General features: G+C 41.3%; 1 protein-coding gene across 1 annotated transcript in view; it reads right to left on the reverse strand.

Moving 5' to 3' along the window:
- Positions 1-1,620: 1,620 nt before the first annotated feature.
- F5 (coagulation factor V) overlaps positions 1,621-24,890 on the reverse strand; it is a 164,785-nt gene continuing 141,515 nt past the window's right edge. The window contains exons 22-26 of the mRNA XM_073616258.1: positions 21,504-21,659; positions 16,233-16,377; positions 14,485-14,636; positions 7,652-7,834; positions 1,621-2,046 (exon numbers count right to left, since the gene is read on the reverse strand). Of these exons, the coding sequence (XP_073472359.1) occupies positions 1,903-2,046; positions 7,652-7,834; positions 14,485-14,636; positions 16,233-16,377; positions 21,504-21,659 (780 nt within the window). The 3' untranslated portion in view covers positions 1,621-1,902. The remainder of the gene's footprint in view (positions 2,047-7,651; positions 7,835-14,484; positions 14,637-16,232; positions 16,378-21,503; positions 21,660-24,890) is intronic.

Consider the following 24,890-nt stretch of genomic DNA (forward strand, 5'->3'; position numbering starts at 1 on the left):
GGGGGACCCCCACGCAATTTTTTTTTTAAATTTTGGTTCGGGGTTCCCCTTAATATTCATACCAGACCCGATGGGTCTGGTAATTGACTGTGGGGGAATCTCGTGCCGTTTTTTTCAATGACTTTTATGTGTATTGCCGGGACCGACAATTCATTATAGCCGCGAGTACTTTTAAATGACTTTTTTCCTTTAGAAATGTCATTTTGCTCTCGGACTGTTCTAAACATGGGAAACATGCACAACTTTACAGGCATACTATAGACACCCCCCAGGTACAAAATTTAAAGGAATATTTCACTTTTATTGTTTCACTTTAAGTATTATTAAAATCACTGCCCCCGAAAAAACGGACGTTTTAAAAACTTTTTTTTGCATTGATACATGTCCCCTGGGGCAGGACCCAGGTCCCCAAACACTTTTTATGACAATACCTTCCATAAATAAGCCTTTAAAATTAGCACTTTTGATTTCTCCCATAGACTTTTAAAGGGTGTTCCGAGGCTTTCAAATTTGCGGCGAACACCCCAAATTGTTCGCTATTCGGCGAACAGCCAATGTTCGAGTCGAACTTACGTTCGACTCGAACATCGGGCTCATCCCTATGTAGGAACCAAGCCCTAAGCTTTATAAGCCTAATGGCTAGCTGGAATGACAAAATACAGCGCGGACACCACAGGATGGTCCCAATATCCGCACGGCTGTCCTGCGTAAGACCCCGGTCACCACATCTTCCAAAAGGTAGAAAACCTCATACGAAATGGTCTCTTACTGAAATTTTATGGGGTAGGAGTGACCCAAACATATGCTGCCATGGAAATCTGTCAGGAAAGATTATTTATTTACAACATTGTATAGCAGGAACTAGGGAAACTTGTTTTTTTTTTTTTTTTTAATATAAAAAAAAAAAAGAAGCATAAGTGATTAAGGATCACCAAAAGAAAGCTCTATCTGTCTAAAAAAAAAAAACAATATAAAATTCATTTGGATACAGTGTTTGCCCAACTACTTCGTGAAATTATCACATTGCTGAAAACTGAACAATGGCTTGGACAAGAAGGGGATTTCACATGCCAGTCTTCAAGTGGTTAAAGGAGTTATGCATTTTAATGCTTCACTTTATGCACTATTCAAACAGCTATTCTCTGCCAAATTGTATGGTACATTGCCTCCAGGGTAGCGTTCAGCTCCCCAAGCCCTTTCACAACCCTTTGCTTTTTGGCCTCAGAAATTAGCAGAACTGATTTCCCATTGACTTCAGTGGGGTTCGGACTAATGTTCAGAACTTCAGCGCAGTTCGGCGAACCTCCCCTGAACTGAACCCAGGTAATTTTGGCTCATGGAAAGCAGTGATAGATAAGCTGAAATATTTATCCATATCACATAAAATACTAAACCCAGCTGCCTTCAATGGTGGCCACATGTATGAAGGTGTAGGAACCTGGTCACATGGTCTCTGATGAAGGAGGGAATTAGTTAATTTAAACTCTGATCCTCCCCTTCAGCAGAAATCACATGACCAAATGCCTAGGCCTTAATGCCCACACTGAAGGGAGTTTTAGATAAGAATTTTTACAGGAATGGTATCATGACTCTGCTTACTGTTTCCATCTCAGCATCAGCAAGGGTATTAATATAGCTTTATGTTAAATTTTAAGTACAAGTTCATTTTAATAGATTATATTTTCAGTAACAGAAATGAGCAGTTTTATAAAAACAACAAAAACAACCAAGATATCATAAAAACAATTTTCATAAATAAAAAACTTAAAGAAAAAAGAATATGTCAAATGGTAACATTTGTTTGAATATACAGACCACAAATTAACAAGGCAAATGTGTCATCTGGGTAGTTACTGTAACACAAAACACTTTCCATATATTCGGAACACTTCAATGATGACTTTAAATATTACAACCATAGAGTTCCACTCTCATGACAATGCTTTGATTCCAACTTTTTGGAATTATCCTCAGGAAACGTGAAAATATTGGAGGGTTGAAATTATTCTTAGCATATCCTGCACTGTTGCTGTTCCCTCTGAATATCTAAAATAAAAAGTACAGTAAAATTCCCTTTTTTAGTCAAATAATACACATCTAATTTTATCTACAAAATCAATGATAACAAAATATAGAAAATCACAAGTATAAAATGTTATTTAACTTTTTCGCTGCCAGGCCATGCACCCCACTTTTAAATTCAGCTGGCCGGACCATTTTTACAATTTTCCTTTGCTTTTTTACTTTTAACTTTTTTAGCTTTTTGAGTTTATAAAAAAAACCCCAAACCATAGATTTTCTGAAAGCACAGGACCAGTGGAATAAAAAAAGTGCTAATGATTTTTAAGGCCCCACGATATTTGCGCAAATGTTTATCAAACAATATTATTGATAAAAGTACATTAAAATCATTATTAGCAGATAAAAACACAGCAAATTTTACAAAACTCCTACAAAATTGCAACTAAATATAAAAGCTTAACCTGTATTGAGTTAATAAATAACAAATATTTGTAACTTTTAAATTACGCCTTTTTGCGAAATTTTGAAAATCGAACAGACGCAAAAGTGTAAATATCCAAATTTCTCAAAAAATCTGAAGGTTTTCATTTTTCCCTTTTACAGCTTTAATAATTTGTTAAAGACCCCCAAAACCATATATTTTCTGAAAGCACATGACCTGTAGAATTAAAATGAAGATACTGCTGATTTTTAAGGCCCCGCGATATTTGCACGAATGTTTATCAAAACAATATTTCCGTTTAAAAATACTCTAAAACCATTATTAGCAGATAACAACACAGCTAATTTTACAAAATTTCTGCTAAATTCCTACTAAATATAAAAGCCTAACCTGTAAAATTTTTGCAAAATGGTGAAAAAAGAACGTACCCAAAAATTTCTCTAAAAATCTAGAGGTTTTCATTTTTCACTGACAGCTTTCAGAGTTTGTAAAAGACTGACCCAACCATATATTTTCTGAAAGCACATGGCCAGTAGAATGAAAAGAAGGTGCTACTGATTTTTAAGATTTTTGCGCAAATGTTTATCAAATCACTACTTTCACAAAAAAACACCAAAATCCTTATTTTCACACATAAACACAATATAATGTATTTCCTGCTAAATTCCTACTAAGGCCTTGTTCAGTGGGGTGTGCTAAAGCATAGAACTGCCAGGTTTATCTGCACAGGGATACACAGGTATTCTGTGCATCCCTGTGAAGGCAGTCCTATTCATGTTAATTGAGACGGAGCAATTTTAAATTTTTTTTTAAATGGATACAATTTTATTTTTTAAAATTTGTTTTGGGAGGGCTTTGGAGAGACATCAGGGGTCTAAACAGACCTCTAATGTCTCTTTGTTTAGACAGAGAAAGGGACTGAAGACAGAGTTCAGTCCCTTTCTCTGCAGGCTCAGTTGCAATGCTTATGAATGGATTCAAGTCTCTGCATAGAGGCTCCCATTCATTCATAAACTGGGGCATAGTAAACACTGTTTACTATGCCACCATGACAGTTGAACACAGGAGCAACCGGTACCGATCGCTCACTATGTTCACCTAGGAAAGAAAGGGGGCTGGTAAACACATATTTACCAGTCCCTCCGCTCTCTATCCTGACACAGAACGATCCAGACTCCCCCCTAAGCAACAACTGCAGCTGGCGGGGGGGGGGGGGTAAAGCCGGACGGTTGCAGTGTGGGGAGGGGGTCCCAGGAGATCGGAGATGTGGGGCACTATAGGGGTGTCAAAGTGGTGGCAGGGGGGGAAAGGTACTTTTTTTTTTACAGTTTGCCTCCCCTGAGCATAAGGGCAAAGGAGGGAAGCCGCAAGCTGCAGGGGAGGATTGGTGTTGCGGGGGAGGGGCGCAGGATCGGTGCGGGGTGGTCAGCGTATAGAGATAGAGGTGCTGTAGGGATTAGTGCATTGGGGAAGGGGTGTATTTTAGGTTAAAGCTGGGACATATGTCAGTGTACTAGCAGGGGGGCAATTTTTGGGGGGAATAGCTCTGATCAGCGGATTGTCATTCGCTGATCAGAGGTATCATTTTGTTCAGCAGAGTCTGCTGAACAGCGTATGGACCTGGCCAGCTGGAAGCAGTTCTGTAGGTCTGTACGCTGTATGGACCTGGCACTAAAAGGGTTAAAAGAGGACCAAAGTCAAATCTAGTTCCATAGTTCACTCTGTCTTGCATTTCTGATAAGTGTAAGTTATATGCCACAGATGCAGACACATAAATGTTTAACTTGTCTGGTCTATTCACCACCATGCAGACATTTTGGGGAGATTTACTAAAACTGGCCTGTGCAAAATCTGGTGCAGCTTTGCCAATTAGCTTCCAGGTTTTATTGTCAAAGCTTCATTGAACAAGCTGAAGTTAGTCACTGATTGGTTAACATGCACAGCTGCACCAGAATGAATGTAATTTCCTGAACTAAAACCACATACACAGTTGGAAATTTTTTCTCGAACGAACATATTTCTATCTTGCTTTTTCAAATTTTATTGTCACTGTAGTTTAAAATGAATGTTGATTTGACCCCACAAACAAATAAAAAAACTGAACAATGAATGACATTTTTCAGCCCTTTCCATCTTGTACTGCAAAGCCCTCTCTAGCACCTTTTACCTTGTAGCACCCAGTTCCATCCAAACTTTTAGGGCCCACCTTCTTCCAGCATCTTCAATCTGGAGGTACCCAGCCCTCTTTAGCCAACCTCCATCTTGCAATTCCCAGCCCCTTCTTGACCTGTCCATCTTGCAGTACCTATCCTCAAGTTTCTTTCAACTTGAAAAACTCAGCCCCTTCAAACGCCTTTTATGTTAAATTACCAGCTCCCTCTAGCCCCTTCCACCTTGCAGCTCCCACCCCCCCTAAAGCCTCTTCCATCTTGGAAGGCCCAGGTCCTTTTGCCCCTTCCATCGTGTGGCACCCAGTCCCCTTTCAACTTGCAAGACTCCCCTCAGCCCCGGTGGCATATCACCCATTGGTGCAATGTGTGAAGTGCACACCGACACTGAAGGGGGTGGGGCCTACTGTGCTCTGTCACATAATTCAAACATGGAGGAGAATTTTAATTACAAATATGACTGTGCGCTATGCCCCTTGTGTCTAGGCGCTGCAGCCACGCCTGTAACTTCCCACTAACTATGTCCTGCTGCTGGTATCCTGATTCCCGCTGCCTGTGTCCTGCTGATTGCATCCCGCTGCCCGTGTCCCACTGTTTGCAATCTGCTGTCTGTGTCCTGCTGCCTGTGTCCCCTTGCCTGTTGCTGTTCAGGATTTGCCACTAGCTGTTAACTCTGGGGGCGGTTCAGCATCACTGACGAATGGGGCACTGATGTAATCTTGAGCCCGGGAAGAAGGAAACTTCACATGCTGCAGAGATGTGTCTAAGGTCTGTTAGCTGTTTACTAGGGGCTTGGTGACTGTGCTGGGGACCCTGAACTGGGGGATGGTGATTGCGCTGGAGGACCCTAAACTGGGGAGGATGGTGAATGTGCTGGGGGACCCTAAACTGGGGGGATGGTGATTGTGCTGGGGGACCCTTAAATTGAAGGGACGGTGATTGTGCTGGAGACCCTAAACTGGGGGAAGTGGCAATTGTGCTGGGGGACCCTAAACTGGCAGGGATGGTGATTGTGCTGGGGGACCCTGAACTGGGGGGGATGGTGATTGTTCTGGGGAATACTAACCTGGGGGGTAATTGTGTTGGGGACACTGGCTTGGGGGGATAATCGTGCTGCGGTACACTGACCTGGGGGTGTTTGTGCTGGGGGACACTGACCTAAGAAGTAATTGTCCTGGGGGACACTGATCTGGGAGGTTGGTAATTGTTCTGGGGCACACTGATCTGGGAGGTTGGTAATTGTGCTGGGGCACACTGACCTGGAGAGTGATTGTGCTGGGGGAAACTGATGTTGGGGTTGCTAATTGTGCTGGGGACACTGACCTGGGTGGTGATTGTGCTGGGGGACACTGACCTTGGGAGTGATTGATTTGGGGGACAGGCTTCTATATTGTACATTACACACTCCTGCACTGTATACACTATATTGTACATTATATACTCCTGTACTATATACACTATATTGTACATTACACACTCCTGTACTATATACACTATATTGTACATTACACACTCCTGTGCTGTATACACTATTTTGTTCAGTGCACATTCCTGCACTATATGCACTATATTGTACATTACACACTACTGCATTGTATACACTATATTGCACATTACATACTCCTGTACTATATACACTATATTGTATATTACACACTCCTGCACTGTATACACTATATTGTGCATTGCATATTTCCGGCCAAAGTGTTTATTGTCTCCATAGTTGCTGGTAGTTGAGCAGACACTGTCTATTTTAATGAAGTTCTTCTTTAACCACTTCCATACCAGGCAATTTCCCCCCTTCCTGCCCAGGACAATTTTTAGCTTTCAGCACTTTCACTATTTGAATGACAATTGCGCGGTCATGCAACACTGTACCCAAACTAAATTTTTATCATTTTCTTCCCACAAATAGAGATTTCTTTTGGTGATATTTGATCACTTCTGCGGTTTTTAATTTTTGGGCTATAAAGGAAAAAAGACCGACAATTAAAAAAATAAATAAATGATGGGCACTGACGTTTTTTATGGGGACAGGCTGGCAGGTGTTGGGCACTGATTGGCAGCTGATGGGCACCTTTTGATGGGGGCTGTGCTGATAATCAATGTGCTTATTATTAGCACAGACCCTCATCTGACAGGGAGAGCCGCCGATCGTCTCTCCCTGTCAGCGTGAACCGAGGAAAGCCGTTTACCGGCACTTCCTGGTTCACGCGATGATCAGCTGTGATTGGTCACAGCTGATCACGTGGTAAAAAGCCTCTGTCAGAGGCTTCATAACAAGATCGGAGTTGCGGTGTGTCAGACTGCGTGCCCCGGCTGTGTTATCCTGATCACGTCATATGACGTCCGGTCAGAATATCACAACCACTTTCCCGCTATCATTCTGCTATATGGCAGGTGGCAAGTGGTTAAGGTGGGTTCAGACAAATTGTTAGTGCTCTGTCTATTTTTAATGTACATAAATCATATGTAATGGAAGAGTTTTATTTTATATTTTTAAACGATTGTGCTGAGGTTTATACATGTCTGTAAATCTCTCACTTGTGGCACACCAATATAACCATTTTTATGTGAAAAAAGGCTTTTGCTTTAACATGCTCTTTTAAGCCCCTCCCACTATTAACACAATTTGGCCACACCCACTTCTTGCTGTGTGCTGTGCGAGTCCCATTACTAATCATCTTTCTGTGTCTAATGGTTCCTTTTATCTTTTTATAATCCTAGCAACACACCAGGAACAATGAAAACCATGTCACTGCAGTGCACATAGCATTTTTTCTTTTATCGAGCAATAGGGCCAAACATATGTTCTTGCACACAGGTCCACTGATTTCATAAAATGCCTCTGCCCAGCCCTGTTCAATTTGCAGCACCCACTCCCCTCTAGCCCATTCTATGCATATTTCAGCATCTAGCCCCTTCCATCCTGAAGTACCCAGCCCCATCTAGCGTCTTCCATCTTGCCATTTCCAGCCCCCTATTCTCCCCTCCATCTAACAGCACCCAGCCCCTTTACCTTTTCCATTGAGGTGGAATCATCTATGTAGGTTTTCCAGCTCTTTCCATCTTCACTGTAGTGAATACTGTAGGATTGTACATACATTTCACTAGTGAACTGTTTGGCTCCTTGTGTTGTAATAGCAGTAATTTTCTTCATTGAAAGAAAGTCAATCTGTAGCCATTGCTGGTTGTTATTTGACTATATGAAGAAAATAAAAGTAAGAAAGGACATTTGAATTACCTGGGGGATTATAAGGGAGAACTACACATTAGGTGTTATGTTATCTACAGCACACTGTATGCTATGAATGAAGACTGAGGGAATGGACATCTAAAGATCAACTCTAGACAATCAAAAAAGTACAAAGTCACTTTCTAATGTTATCCAGGAAACTTAACCAGTATGTTGAAAGCACAACGTCCATTCAGTGAAACTTTTTGGTTTCTTCATGCAACCTCAACTGCTTCTTTTCAGAGCAATGCCTGGGCTGGATAGCATCAGCTATTGGACAGCTAACAGGTAAGGAAAGGAAGACAGAGGACAGTCAGAATGAATGAGTTAAGGAGCAGAATCTGCACTGTCACAAGCCATAAAGCAGCAAAGAAAAGCATGCTATCAATAGAGGGTGCTGGAGACTCACATTATCAATGTGATTACTCTGTCCATCCTGTATTAGCCCTGATTTACACCTGAGTGTTTTGTAGACTGAAGCGCAAACTCCAGAACACTCAACAACTAAACCTATGATTTTATATTGTGCCTGTTCGCATATGAGTGCTCAAGCACCTGTAGATCGATGTGATATGAAAAAACAATGTTTTTCATATCACATTGGTGTTTGTATTGGTCCAGCAACGCACCAACACCTTTGCAGCCATTGTGCTACATGCTGGGTGTTTGGTGTGTTCCTGTACCTTTAAGAAGGGGTGGGCTTCCCTTCAGTCCACCTGCCCTCATCTATCCATCAGAATGCATGTGCTTCCAGTGTGGGGACACTCATAGTTTAGTGTTAGGACCACAGATACCAGGGTGCCACGACGAGGCTCTGTGGCTTACACATGCGTTTGCAAATGCGTGCGGACTAAACCCCTGTTTATAACGCATACTGTTAGAAAGTTTCATTTGGTTGTCTACAAGCTGGTTGGTAAGTAGACTTGGGTTTTTCCTGGGCATTCCCCAGGCTTTGTTGTTATCTGTTTCAGCCCTCCAATGCCGCTTACTGCGATAGCCAGCTGTAGATGGGGGCGGTGGCGAGTTTTTGTTTTTCATATCACATTGGTGTTTGTATTGGTCCAGCAACGCACCAACACCTTTGCAGCCATTGTGTTACATGCTGGGTGTTTGGGGTGCTCCTGTACCTATAAGAAGGGGTGGGCTCCCCTCAGGGCCACCTTTTAATATTGTTTGGACCCTGGGCAAAAATTTTCTTGGGGGCCCCCCCCATGCAATTTCACTCTCCACCTGCTCTGAGACATACAATAAATAGCAGCTAGACTTAAAATCAGTTTACTGTATCAGATCAGGCAGCAATTGCAATTGGTTGGCAGCGGTTACAGCTATCATTACTGCTTACTGACTGGTTGCTAGAGGCTACAGCACACATTACGGTTCACTGATTAGTTGCTAGAGGTTACAGCAAATTATTTCTGCTTGTTATTTGGTTGCTAGAGATTACTGTACAGTAATACTGCTCACTGATAGGTTGCTAGAGGTTACAGCACATCATCTCCTCACTGCAGGGGAGCATGTTATACATATGAATGCCACCTTTATTTACATATCAATGCCGCCGACCGCAGCTATTTACTTAGTAATGCCGCCGCTATTTATATATGAATGCCGGTTATAAACACAGGGTCTGCAGGTAAGTCATCTGTACACAAGAATAGGGCAGAGCTGAGCAGCATTAGTACCAGCACTTCACACTGAGATATCGGGACACAGCACGGTGCTAAAACTTGAAGGGACAGGGGAATTTAAAGTGGGATTGTTGGCAGGTATGAGGCAGCTGCTTTGGGCCCCACAACAATGACAGGGCCCAGGGCAGCTGCCCCTATTGCCCTGCCTTAAAGACGGCCCTGGCTCCCCTTCAGTCCACCTGCCCCCATCTATCCATCAGAATGCATGTGCCTCCACAGATACCAGGGTGCCATGACGAGGCTCTGTGGCTTACGCATGCGTTTGCAAATGCGTGCGGACTAAACCCCTGTTTTTAACGCATACTGTTAGACAGGTTCATTTGGTTGTCTGCGAACTGGTTGGTAAGTAGGCTTGGGTTTTTTTCTGGGCATTCCCCAGGCTTTGTTGTTACCTGTAAAACAATGCCTGAAGCTCAAAAAGGTACAAGAGCTAATTTTGAAGCAAAATAGGGCATTTTTGGCCCAACAGACTTCAATGAGAGCACCTGAACAAGCCTGGAGATTTGTGTTTTTCATGCCCTAAACAACCATCTCCTTCTAGTAACCAGTTTGTAGGCAGATGCAGTCTATTTTCTCCACTGCAGGTGGCGCTCGTCCATAGTGACAGTGCAGATGGGGAGGAAGTCCAGGGGTACATAGTTCCTCTATGATTTTCTTGGTCATAGGGAGGCAGCTATCCGATTGGATGCTGGCACCCCATGTGACTCTGGCAGCCATCTTGGGTCAGGCAGAGTCTATTTAAGACCCGGGGTCCCAGGATTTCGAACGCATTTTGCAAGTGGCTGGAGTAGGGACAGGTCACCCGTCTGACAGGGATAGTACATAGAGCTAGGGAAAGGTTATGGAGTTGTAGGGAAAGGGCAGGGATCACTCCAAACCTCTGGAAAGCTTTCCCCTTTGGGTAGAGACAGTCCAAGCTGCATTCTGCTCCTCGTGGCAGATGCTGTTGGCATCTCTAATGCCCCGTACACACGGTCGGATTTTCCAACGGAAAATGTGTGATAGGACCTTGTTGTCGGAAATTCCGACCGTGTGTAGGCTCCATCACACATTTTCCATCGGATTTTCCGACACACAAAGTTTGAGAGCAGGATATAAAATTTTCCGACAACAAAATCCATTGACGGAAATTCCGATCGTGTGTACACAAATCCGACGGACAAAGTGCCACGCATGCTCAGAATAAATAAAGAGATGAAAGCTATTGGCCACTGCCCCGTTTATAGTCCCGACGTACGTGTTTTACGTCACCGCGTTTAGAACGATCAGATTTTCCGACAACTTTGTGTGACCGTGTGTATGCAAGACAAGTTTGAGCCAACATCCGTCGGAAAAAATCCTAGGATTTTGTTGTCGGAATGTCCGAACAAAGTCCGACCGTGTGTACGGGGCATAAGTCTTCAATCTACAGTCCCATCACTGTTACAACTTGTGAGTGTTTCCAGTTGGGTTGCCTCCCCACCAGGCCTGTTGGACTCCATGTGCTTTCTGCCTGGTGCATCATGCTGCACCTACCCACAAGCTTTCCATTGGCTAAAATAAAAATGTGTCTGAATACGTCTGAAAGAAACGTAAAAAATACGGAGAACAAATCAGTCCAAAATCAATTGTAAATACTTATGCTCGGATGGGAATTCACCCTTAGACTCAGTGGCGTTGCTAGGGGGGTGGTGGGTGCAGTCTGAACCCAGGTGACACCATTCCGAGGGCGGCGAAAGCACTGGCTTCCTTTGGCAGTTTTTTTCAGCTGGAACACCTCCGGCGCTGCGGCAGTGCTAGCCTGTGTGTGTGTTTTTTTTCCTCCTCTCTCTCACGCCTCGCCTGTCACTATTCTCCGCCCTGGCGGCACGGCTGCCACTCGCTGCATTGCACACTGTTCTCTCCGGACCCCAGCTGCCGCCTGGGTGTGCCTGGGCACCTGCCCTATTCTGGTGCTGTAACGGGCGGGAGGGTGGTGGATTGCGATAGCGGTGTCCTCTGAGGGGTAAGCTGTTGTGATTAAAAGGGGGGTGCGTTGGCATGTAGCCCGCCACCCAGTTACACTAGAGTGACCCTGAGCTGAGCTGGTGTGATAAAATTGTACGGCACACCATAATTGAAAAAAAAAAAACAGAAATCAATAAATAAAACACAAGCAACAATCTCAGTTACATTTTTTTAGATTGCAAGCTGTTTTAAAAGGGTTCTTAATAGCCTCAAATGTTTGTGTATTATTAGTAGTTAATAAAATACTATCTTCTCAAGTGGTGCTGCCCATAATCACAAACATTTTTTCATTCACTATATTATAAAGTTGTGGGCACTCTTTTAAAGTTTTTATTATATGTGTTAATTTATACAGGTCACATGACTCTGCAGAGGGTGTAATGTACTCATAAATTCAGAATATGGACAGTCATTTGACTAATGGTGGAAAATTGCAACAAAGCCTAAAGCAGAGATCCAGAGAAGATATAAAAGACATAATTATTGCAGCTTTTTATTTTATTATTGCATCATTGAATGTATTTTTAAATGCAACTAGTGTGAGTACCTTACTTTAAAGTGGTTTTAAATAGGGATGGGTGAACGGTTCAGCCCGAGCATAAGTTCGGGCCGAACTTTGGTTGTTTAGATGTTCTAGCAAACACCGAACAATATGCGGTGTTCGGGGCAAATTCGAAAGCTGCCAGAACAAATCTATGGGACATTAACATGGAAAATCAAAAGTGTTAATTTTAAAGGCTTATATGCAAGTTATTGTCATAAAAAGTGTTTGGGGACCCGGGTCCTGTCCCAGGGGACATGTATCAATGAAATTTTTTTTTTTTTAAAAAAACAGTTGTTTTTTCGGGAGCAGTGGTTTTAATAATGCTTAAAGTGAAACAATAAAAGTGAAATATTCCTTTAAATTTCGTACCTGGGGGGTGTCTATAGTATGCCTATAAAGTGGCACATTTTTCCTGTGTTTAGAAATGCACAAAATGACATTTCTAAATGAAAAAAGTCATTTAAAAGTAATAGTGGCTATAGTGAATTGATGGGTCTCGGCAATACAGATAAAAGTCATTGAAAAAAATGGCATGGGATCCCCCCCAGTCCATTACCAGGCCATTTGGGTCTGGTATGAATATTAAGGGGAACCCCCGAACCAAAAAAAAATTGCATGGGGGTCCCCCAAATTCCATACCAGGCCCTTCAGGTCTGGTATGGATATTAAGGGGAACTCTGCGCCAAATTTCTTTAAAAAAATGCAGTAGGGGTCCCCCTCAAAATCCATACCAGACCTGTATTTTAAGGGGGACCCTGCACCAAATTTTTTTTAAAAATGGTGTTTTTTAAAAACTTTTTTTGCATTGATACATGTCCCCTGGGGCAGGACACGGGTCCCCAAACACTTTTTATGACAATAAATTGCATAATAACCCTTAAAATGAGCACTTTTGATTTTTCACATTCGTGTCCCATAGATGTGTTCGAACAAATTTTTTGCCTGTTCGCATGTTCTGCTGCTAATCGAACCGGGGGGTGTTTGGCCCATCCCTAGTTGTAAACCCTTTACAACCACTTTTGCCTACAGGTAAGCCTATAATAAGGCTTACCTGTAGCTACCGTGAATTTCTCCTAAACTTGAATAGTTTAGAAGATATTCACTGTATACACATGTGCCGACGTCATCGGCACATGCGCACTGAAGAGACGGCTCGTACATGCCATTTCTTCAGCTAGTGTGCTGTTACCAGTGGCTCCCAAGTGCATGCGTGGGAGTGACATCATCACGACTCTGGCCAATCATAGAGCTGGAGCCCATGATACCCGGAAGTAACTCCATACTAGCATACTGCATACTAGCTCATTATGCCTTTCTCTTGCAGGTTTTTTTCTTTTTTCCCCATGGGTTTACAACCACTTTAAAGTGGTTGTAAATCTGAGACATGAAATATGAACAAAACATATCCCTCTATAGTGTGTACTTTTCTCAATCCAGAGCACTGGGTGTCATTTCTGTCTGCTGCCCCATTTCCTGACACCAAGAGAAAAAAGGTGACAGCACACAGCCTGTGATTGACAGCCTCAATTCTGTTCCTGGGTGCTGTGCGAAGGGGGTGTGTCTCAGCTCTCGCTGAGCTCAGAGTATAACTTCAGCTTCCTGGCCAGTGGTGTCACTATGGGGGTGCATACCAAACCAGGGTGACTCCCGCCTGAGGGGTGACATCATCAAATAGCACTGTGGCAGGCTGGGGGGGAGAGCCGTGCCCATGCACTAGCCTGCTCAGTGCCCCACTGCCTATCCTGCTGCTGCGGAGTGACACTGTGGCAGGCTAGCGGGGGGGGGGGGGTAATACCAACTTTTACCGCACCAGATGACACCAACCCTAGTGACGCCACTGTTTAGACTTAGTGGCCAGGACTGAGACTAATATGACTTTCAAAAAGTAAATGGTTATCTCAGAACTCCTGGATAATAGCAAGACAACACAACCTACAGCAACACCTGCATGAAAACCCAAGGCACTGGGCATATAAGCTCTTTTCATTATATGATATTAAAATATTCATTTTCAGATTTAGCTCAAATATACCTTTTATCAGGATGCCATTTAGTAAACAGAAATAAAATGTAATGCAATTGTAACTTTTCCACGCTATCAAAAACTAAAACAAAGTGACACTTCAGGACACATGTAGTGTGGCTTAGATCATATTTACAGAAACTAGAACAGAGCCATTCAAAAAAAAGCATAGAAGTACAGTTTATATCAAATAGGTTCTGACTACTCACTGATGATTACACGATTCAATCATTTTCACTTGTTATGTCACTTGTAACAGTCCTATTAATATTATAATTAGTATCATAGCTAAAGCCTAACTCCAGCCTTCTAAGGCTGATTATACTGCACAATGTAGTCCCTCTAGTATTTTGTTTGAAACATAATTGTATTATACCTTTGCTTGCCAAGCATTAACAGATCCAGCTTTGTTGAGGCGCGCCAGAGATGGTACCCATGGTGATGTGTACCAAGAAGTTTTGTATGAGGAAGCTGTTATTTGTTCATCCTTGATACTTAAATTCTCCATGCCTAGGGGAACTGAACATCCTGGAAAGAACAATACATCATATCAAAATGCATAATTTCATGAAAAACTAATATAATATATCTTATTAAAAGCTGAAAACACACACACACAGGTGGACTCTATTTACTAATTAGGTGAATTCTGAAGGCAATTTCCACTAGGTTTTAGTTAGGGGTTTTAGAGTAAAGGGGGCTGAATACAAATGCACACCACACTTTTCAGATTTTTTTTTGCAAAAAATGTTTGAAAACCATTTATCATTTTCCTTCCACTTCACAATTCTGTGCCACTTTATGTTGGTCTATCACATAAAATCCCAATAAAATACATTTACATTTTTGGTTGTAACATGACAAAATCTGGAGAATTTCAAGGGGTATGAATACTTTTTCAAGCCATTTAAGACAATCTTATGTCATTTCTGCTTTAGGAGCATTAAGAGATAGTAGGAGGAGCTGGAGCAGGAAGTTTGTGTGATTAATAAAGATGGTGACCTGTTAACAGTCTATCTGCACTCCTAAGGCACAACACAACATTTTCCTACATAAGATGCTTTGTTTTTTTCCTTACAGAAAGACGAGATGACATGTAAACTCTGTTTCACAGGATTTTTGCTCAGCACTATTCAGTTTCTTTTAGTTTTTACTATCTTGTATTGGTCCTATCTATTGAATTATATTTTTATTTTGTTTAAAGGAAGATGTTATAATAAATACATATATCCAGGGCTTTTTTTCAGCAGGAACGTGGGGGAACGCAATTCCAGCACTTCCAGAACTAAATAGCAAGGGGTGCTGGGGTGTGCTGAGGGTCTATTGATGCTGGCTGCTGAGGAATTTATTGTTGCTGGAGGGGATCTATTTTTGTGGAGGAAGGGGGCCTATTGTTGCTGGGGAGGTCTTCTGTTGCTTGTGGGGGATCTATCGTTGCAGGGGGTCAACCGTTGCTGGGATGGATCTACTGTTGAGGAAGGGGTCTTTGTTGCTGGCTCCTGGAGGATCTATTGATGCTGGCTGCTGGGGAACCTATATTTGCTGGATGCAATGTATTTTTGCAGGGGGGTCTATTGTTTCTGTGGAGGTCTATTGTTTCTGGTGGGGGATCTATTGTTGGGGGGGGGGGGTTTTATGTTGCAGGGGGTCAATCGTTGCTGGGAGGGATATACTGTTGAGAGGGGTCTAATGTCGCTGGGGTGTCTATTGTTGCTACATCTATTTTACTGCCTTTATTGTTATCATTAACAAATTCCATACTAAATACTTAGCACCTTAAAATGATACTTGGTTGTGTATTCTCTAAAAGGGGTGGTACTAGGAGGTGGCAAAGTGGTGCACCGAAAGAATTGTGCTTGGAGGTGGTTAGAGGGCAGAGTAAAGGGGTGACTCAGAAGGGAGGAGTTCCTGCACCTATTCAATGAGAAAAAAAGTCCTGCATATATCTCAGATATAATCCTTAGATGTATGTATTACAGAAAATGGGCAAAATCAAGTTTTATTTAGCTGAAATGGTGAGTTGTTTATTTCTTGTATTAGAATAAAAGAAATTTAACCTGACACCAATAATAATCATTTTACTTTCCATACATGTTTACACTAAAATACTTTAAATAACTTTACCACTTATTTCACACCCAAGCAATTCCATGCGAAGAGCTGGTTTATTGGAGTACTTTGTGGGATAAACTCTTATGTATCGTGCTGCAATTGGAGGGTTAAACTGATTTTCTTTTATACTGGAGGAGTCAGTATTCCCTTTAAAAATCTGTGAAGATGAATACAGATTTGTTGATTACACTTTGTAATAAATATCATATAAAAAAAGTGTATCTAACATATGTGGATCCAAAAATATGTGCTGTCACATAGTCACGTAATCTGTATTGTAAAGCATGTGGAGTTATAACCACCTGGAGCATTCTTCGTTTTGTGCATAGTAAGGCCTCTTGCACACTGCAGCCTGAAAAAGCTCAGTACAGCTTATTTTTGTACTGAGCTAAAATACAGCCCATTCAAATGTCCAATGACCATTATTTACAGTCTGCAGAAGAAGAAGAACGTGAGAATAATGTCCCGTACACACAAGCGGATTTTCCGTTGGAAAAAACTTGGATGGTTTTTCCGAAGGAATTCCACTCAAGCTTGGCTTGCATACACACGGTCACACAAAAGTCCTATGAACTTTCGACCGCCAAGAACACGGTGACGTACAACACCAAGACGAGCCGAGAAAATGAAACGATCGCATTTTCCGACCAAAAGCTCTCATCTGACTTTTGCTGGCGGAATTTCCGATCGTGTGTATGGAGCATTAGTTTGCACGAAAATGGGAGCAATTGCGTGAACGCATATGCACGAAAATACACACAAATACATAAAAAAAAGTCTGAAAAAGTAGATGCTCAAACAGGAGTATCGTGTGCAAGAGGCCTAAAGCTGCAAAGTCAATATATTTAGAAGTGGATAAGCTTGATAGGGTATCTGAAATTGAAGCTTTTGTAGTAGAGGATGCTGAAATTTGTGCAGAATTATATGATAAGCATTGAAAAAAAATTAAACAACCAAAAACTACCCTACAATTAAGCCCCCGGGCACAACACATAAGTGGGGGGTGGCCTTTTGGCAGAGACTTGCAGGCTAAAGTGGATCTTTATTCTTATGCTACGACGACTGGGTGGGAGAGCAGCATTTTTTTCACTTGATGTATGCATCGCTCTGGATGGGCATTTTGGCAGTCTGCACCACCCTACCTGTGGATCTTGAAAATGTAACTCCTGGATTTGAGTAGCCTTCAAAATCTAGTCTAAGGTTGCAACCAAAAACTAGAATTCCAAAGGCATTTTTCACCATCATCTTGACCCCTTAATGACTGAATATAAAACAAATGTTAATGCCTGAAAACATATTTGCAACTTTGACGTGCATTAGTAAAACATATCATCGCAACTACTTTATGTATCCAGGTGAATTATATCTTGTTTTTTTCAGGACAAACTGGACTTTTATTTGGTGGTAAATGGTAATGCATATATCCTGATTTTTTTTTTATTACCAAAGAAAAACTAGTCCAAAATAGTAAAAATTACTTAAAAATATAGATGTAGATTTCTTGCTATTAACATAACTAGCCACTAAGGAACAACCCAAAATAAATTCTCTGGCTCCTGACGATTGCAGAGTATGTTATTTGTACCTGTGGTATAGCCCAGAAACAATAGTGCACATTTTGCTTTTATTTTATCCTTCCTAAAACACACTGACACTATTCTGAAAAAATCCTACCCAAAATATACTGACCCTTATCTCTGACCCTTACTTTGACCCTAACACTAACCCTGGCACTAATGTAGATCAAAGCTATTTTTTGTTTCTTTATCATTTTTTTTTTATTTTAACATACTTTTGTTTGCTTTTGTTTCCTTAGGGGGAAGTGGTCCCAGCGACGGAATTGCCGCAAGATCACTTTTACAGCCAGTTCGCACCAGATGCAGTTCCGTGTGCTTTTTTCTGCACTAAAAATTCATGCACAGTGTTTTCCATGTATTCCAATGGCCCTAGTTCACAGCATGCAGCCATTTTTCGGTCAGTTTCCAGTGCAGAACTAGAGCCATTGAAATACATGGAAAACACTATGCATGCATTTTGTGCAGAAAAAAAGCGCACGGAACTGCATCTGGTGTGAACTGGCCCTTATAGGCGGCAGGAGAGGTGCCCCCAACCCTCTGCTTCAATTTCGAGTTTACCGGAGCCGTTGGTAAGCTTGGAACCGATCCGATGCGGCCGATCAGGATAGCCTCCACTTGGCTCTATGCCCTTAGAGGACCAGAGCGACCCCCAATGTCACTTCCGGTCCTCAGGCAGATGGGCAGGATTTTTTTTTATTTCTTAAAGTCAAAATTACTTTTTTTTTTTGCTTTTAAAGGTAAATGAGAGATCTGGGGTTTTTCTGACCCCAGATCTCTCAATAAAGAGGACCTGTCATGCTTATTTCTATTACAAGGATGTTTACATTGTATGTAATAGGAATAAAAGTGATACAAAAATGTAAAAAAAAATAAAGGGACAGTGTAAAAATAAATAGGAAAACAAAAAAATGTATAGCACCCCATCCCTCCAAGCATGTGCGCAGAAGCGACCGCATACATAAGTCGCGCCTACATATGTAAACGGTGTTCAAATCACACATGTAAGGTATCGCCACGATCGTAAGAAAAAAAATTTAAAACATCGCCTATAGAGATTTTAAAGTAGTGTCATTTGTCGCAATTCCACGAGTGTGCACAATTTTAAAAAATGACATGTTAGGTATCTATTTACGCGGCATAACATTATCTTGCACATTATACAAAGAAAACTAGGTAACTTTTACAGTTTTTTTTTTTTTTTAATTTATTAAAGTATTTATTTTTTTTCCCCAAGAATGGCATTTGAAAGACGGTTGCGCAAATACACTATGACGTAAATATTGCAACAACTGCCATTTTATTCTCTAGGGTCTCTGCTAGAAAATATATATAATGTTTGGGGATTCTATGTAATTTTCTAGCAAAAATTACTGTCAGAAAAAGGCCTAGTCTTAAAGGTGTTACATTTCCTTGCCTCTTTCTCTTATTTTAGTTAAGTGTTTTTAAGCTGTTCTCCCATAAACATTAAAAGTGAAGTATTTGTTTGTTAACTATTTATTAAAGTGACATAAAGCCAATAAACTTTATTTTGGAGTTCAATATTTAAAATTTATATTTAAAAGAAATTTAAAGGTTGGATAAATATCACTGAAACTCGGTAGAAGTATAATATTACTTATTTCCTTTTAAAAGTCCAACTCCAAATAAAATTTGTTTTAGCTTTGGAAATAGCTGCACGGGATTTGAATCTGAAGGTTTTACTGCCATTCCCCCAACATGCTGTCAGAAATATTCTTATTATTCCTGAGGATGAGGAGAAACCTTCCAATAGGGAAGCTACAGCAGTTCTGGTGACCCGGGTGATAACCATGAATACGTTTTCACTTTTTGTTTTGGCTATGGTATAGGAAGTGAAATGAAATCTCCCCAATGGGACATGGGTGGCAGAAAAAAAACTGATGGGGTTATAACCCTCCCTTACTTAAAAAATACAAAAAAAAAGGGTCATACAAAAACAGTTGCACACTAATGAAATCAGTCCTACAAACAGTTTATTCAGGACATGCACGCTGACAGTCCCCACTGGTAGCCATGCTTCATTGATGCATTTCACCTAGATTGGGCTTAGTTGTTTGGATGTCGGGTTGGAGGGGCTGAGTGGAGAAGGGGGCAATGCCTTATGTGGAGTTTCCTATTAAAAGTGCCTCTGTAAAGAAGAATGTAATACTTGGCCCTGTCTATTGCCTGATGACGCACGCATGTGCAAAATGCATTGAAATACAAGCCTTATATAATATTTGCAGAGCTATCCCCGACAGCACCCGACTGGTGGAACGAATGTCGACCCTGAGTACAGCAATCAGATGGTGCAAGACATATCAGCTGCGGAGCTGCACATATTGAACATTTAATTCTTCTGTAAGTGCATCTGTTTTACTTTGTATGAATTTTATATTATATTAAAATGTATTACACTACAGATCATGTTCTTGTGGTCCCTCCTGGAGCGTTTATTGTAGTTGTACAAAGTTGAAGTGAGGAGAGAGGAATTGGCTGGAGGTTTTGGTCCTGTTCCTTTGAGAAGTGCATCTGTTTATTCCCTGCTTGATGGTCACTTGTTTGGCCGAAAAGTTTTGGTGAGCGCATATATACTTTTCACACGTTTGGTGGAGCACAGTATACTGAAGATTTGAGCACCATCATTTTAAAGGATGTCTAGTTGTTTCTTTATACACAGACTTTTTACGTTATGAATTACTTGTTTTCTATTTACAGCTGGAGCCCTAATTTTATAATTTTTGTAATTTAGGTGGTTGCACAAACATGTTTTAGGCTAATTTAAAGGGGCAGCGCCTCTCTTTGTTGATTTTTTAATACTTGACTCTACTTCCATGCATGCCACTCTATTGACGAGAAATTTCTTGCTAATGCCCCGTACACACGGTCGGATTTTCCGATGGAAAATGTGTGATAGGACCTTGTTGTCGGAAATTCTGACCGTGTGTAGGCTCCATCACACATTTTCCATCGGATTTTCCAACAAACAAAGTTTGAGAGCAGGATATAAAATTTTCCGACAACAAAATCCGTTGTCGGAAATTCCGATCGTGTGTACACAAATCCGACGGACAAAGTGCCACGCACGCTCAGAATAAATAAAGAGATGAAAGCTATTGGCCACTGCCCCGTTTATAGTCCCGGCGTACGTGTTTTACGTCACCGCGTTTAGAACGATCGGATTTTCCGACAACCTTGTGTGACCGTGTGTATGCAAGACAAGTTTGAGCCAACATCCGTCGGAAAAAATCCTAGGATTTTGTTGTCGGAATGTCCGAACAAAGTCCGACCGTGTGTACGGGGCATAAGGCTTCCTCAATGCTTCCCAGAGTGTTGCTCTTCTGTCCTGGCCCATAGCTCTCAGTGATTGTTCCAGACAATTTCTCAGTAATTGACAGCATTCAACAGCGCAAGCTTGATTTACTTTAAGGGAATTAACTTATTAAAATATAGTATATTGCGGACAATGACTGTCACAGTAATATAGCCAAATAGGTGGCAATAAGAGGGATATAGTCATAGCATTCAACATTAGGAAATCATTAGGGCTCTCTTTGTTATGAAGGTGGTTTACTAGAGAGAGTTGTTAGATCCATAAAATATACTGTATTGAATTGCAAAACAACTTTCTTTAAAATTCGAATTCTGAATTCTGTTAACACAGGTCTACCAAACCTATATGTATATCAGAAACGTAATTAATACATACCTTATGCAATGTAGAGCTATTTCCTTTGAAAGCTGCCCACTTTTTCTTGTCTTTGCTGTATACCACAAAGAATTCAGTAATGTAATACTGGCTGAAATATCTATTAGCTCCTTGTGTTTTTATTCCAGAGATTAAATGTGTTTCTTGTAAATCCACCTACATATAAAAAGAAAAGCAATGTTTTTGCAAAGAACTTTTACTGATTATAGTAAATCCACACACACTTTTATTTCAGCTTGAAGAAACTTGTACTTTTTTTAGCTCTTTTTCACATTTTTATTGAGCTTATTTGAGTTTCTTTAAACTCCTTTGAGCTTTTGTGAACATAAGCAAATTTTTTCACAAACCCTCCCCTCAGGTTATTTTTTTTGTGTGTTTTCGAGCTTCTTTGAGCTTTTTCGTGCTTTTTCACACGTTTTTGCGCATCTTTGGGAACCTAGGCATCTTTTCTGCTCGAAAGCTCTTCTCAAAAACATGAGTTTTGCCTATAAGAGCATATGCCTGTAAACGCCTGAAAAAGCCATAGTGTGCATGGACACATTGGCTAACATAGAGGGGAGTTTCCAGGCAGAAGAAATAAGAGCTCAAAAAAGCTCAAAGGCCTGTAGGAGCAGCTTCTTTGAGCTGCAGTGTACATGAGCCCTTAAACGGTTGTTAAATGCAAATGGTAAAGTAAGAAAATTGAAAAGTTAAAGTGTATTCAAATACCAAAATATATGCTTTCAGGAAAGTTCACGGGAAGTGACAAGGACCCTGCATGTCTGACAAGAGGGACAGATATTTTCCAGTACAGAAAATGATCTTAGCCTGTAAAAGGGAAACTAATACAGTCACTACAGCTAAGAACTGGAACGCTGCAATATATGAACTTTTTGCTCTTGGGCATAATTATCCTTTAAATGACCACCAAATGAACTATACAGAGTTTCCCAATATGCTTACTGTGTTGAAACTTCTGTAAATTTATGGGCTGCAGGACATTGCATCCTGAATATGCAGCTTGGCATTTGTAAATTCTGAGAACTATATTATGATGTAATTTCTGGTCTTGGAAAGTTTTTTTGTACTAAGACTTGTGGTGCTGGGCAGGGCCACACAATAAATATCTCAGAAGTAGGGCTGGATGCAAGTATTTATCTATGTGGATTACACTGAGTGAGATGGTGGAAGTTGTCCTTTAGGGCAGGGGTCTCCAAACTTTATAAATAAAGGGCCAGTTTACTGTCCTTCAGACTTTAGGGGGGGCAGACTGTGGCCAGTGGGAGTAAAAAATGCTCCAGCATCCATGGGAGTAAACAATGCCCCATCATTGGTTTTAGTGGGAGTAATAGCACCTCATTGTTGGTATCAGTGGAAGGAATAGTGCCCTATTGTTAGTATTAGTGGGAATAATAGTGCCTCGTTGTTGATATTAGTGGGAGGAATAGCATCCCATCATTGGTGTCTGTAGGAGAAATAGTGCCCCACCACTGGTGTCAGTGGGAGGAATGGTACCCTGTCCTTGGTGTTCGTTGTGGATAGAATAGTGCCCCAAGGGCCAGGTAGAGGCAAGAAAAGGACCGCAGTTTGGAGACCACTGCTTTAGGGGAAAGTGAAATAAGGAAATTCATATACTAAACTCTATCTTTACAAGTATTACATACAATTACGAGAATACAATAAGTGTTTAGGCAAAGACTGTGTGGTGCTTGGCAGTAAAGATTTTCATGACAGTACAAAAAATAAGGGGTATAAGAGTAGTCCTTGATGAAAAAAAAAATTAAGTAGCCCTTTAATTATATTTCCACTAAGTTTTCCATTAAATGTGCCCAGAGATGTTTACCATTGTCTACATTTATTCATGTGGATTAAGGGCTCATTCACGCAAGAACACAGTGCGCGAAACCCGCTTTCCATGCTTGTTTCCCGAACCGTGTTCAAAATGGACTGGGTGTGCAATCTGTTGCGGGTTTCAATGTAATCCTAACAACACATCAAATACAGATCTCAAACGCAGTGCATTTGCCTGCTTCTAATCGCATGGTACCACAGTACCATGCAATCTGGTGCAGCGTGTTATTAAAATGTAGTGCATGCACTACTTTTAGTGCAATTCAGTGTGATTTTAGCCCATTCGAACGAATGGGCTGACAATCGCATTGCAATGAATCGCACAGAGCGTGCAGTGTGTACCTGTGCAATACTGGGGAGAACCAGCACTAAATCCTTTTCCAAAAAAATAATAGCTGGCACTGCAGAAAAAAATTTTGGTTTTAGTAGGACTAATGTGTTTATTGTCTACTTGAAAGAACCTTTCATAAAAATGGAAGATCCACTTTGCTTGCAGCACCCCACCTCCAAAATGGGCTGTAGTGACCAGGTCACCCGGGAGACAGCAGTGAGTCACCTTCGCCTTCCAGAAGTGTTTGAAGCCATGCTGTGGAAATTACTTTTTTTGTACAAACATTTTCCATTTTCATAGAAGATTCACTTGAAAGTCCATCTAAAACTACAAGAGTACTTGTAGGATCGAATAAGTGAGCGCTAACTAAAGTGCAGGAATGAATCAATAAATATATATATATATATATATATATATATATATATATACAGTATATATACATATATTAAATAGAACCGCTCACACACCTGACAACTAAGCATATAGAACAGAATAGGCAAGTGCAAGTGAAAATAAAAATAACAAATCTTCTCTACTCTTCTCTAGATCATTGGTAAAGTGCACCAATGCCACAGATTCCAAACAGCAATCTAAAATAACATCCAGTTAAGGTGCATCAAGCGAAAAAATATATGACAATCCTAGTCTAACCACTTCGCGCCCGCGCTATAGCCGAAAGACGGCTGCAGCGCAGACGCTAACTGCCAGGAGGCCGTCCCTGGACATCCTGCTGTTTACTTCCGCGATGCACACTCCAGCGGGCATGCATCTGGGAAGTTCTGTGCTGGCCGTGTCCCTTGGACACAGCCAGTCACAGATCGCCGTAAACGGCCAATCACAGCGGCCGTTTATAGTGCAATTGGCGGTGCCAATGAGAGATGATCTCATATGTAAACATATGAGATCATCTCTCATCGCCGGCTCTTCCTCCTCACACAGAGACAGCGTGTGAGGAGGGAGAGCGAACTGCTGCAGCCTGAGTGTCAGAAAAAAAAAAACAGAAAAAAAAGTGCACACAGTACCTGTCAGTGCCATCTGTCCCCACTGTCATCTGTCCCCACTGCCATCTGTCCCCACTGTCATCTGTCATTAGTGCCATCTGTCATCAGTGCCATCTGTCATCAGTGCCACGTATCAGTGGCATCTGTCATCAATGTCATGTGTCATCAGTGCAACGTATCAGTGCCATCTGTCATCAGTGTCATGTGTCATCAGTGCCACGTATT

The sequence above is a fragment of the Aquarana catesbeiana genome, linkage group LG02 (assembly GCF_042186555.1).
Source record: "Aquarana catesbeiana isolate 2022-GZ linkage group LG02, ASM4218655v1, whole genome shotgun sequence".
Classification (NCBI taxonomy): Eukaryota; Metazoa; Chordata; class Amphibia; order Anura; family Ranidae; genus Aquarana; species Aquarana catesbeiana.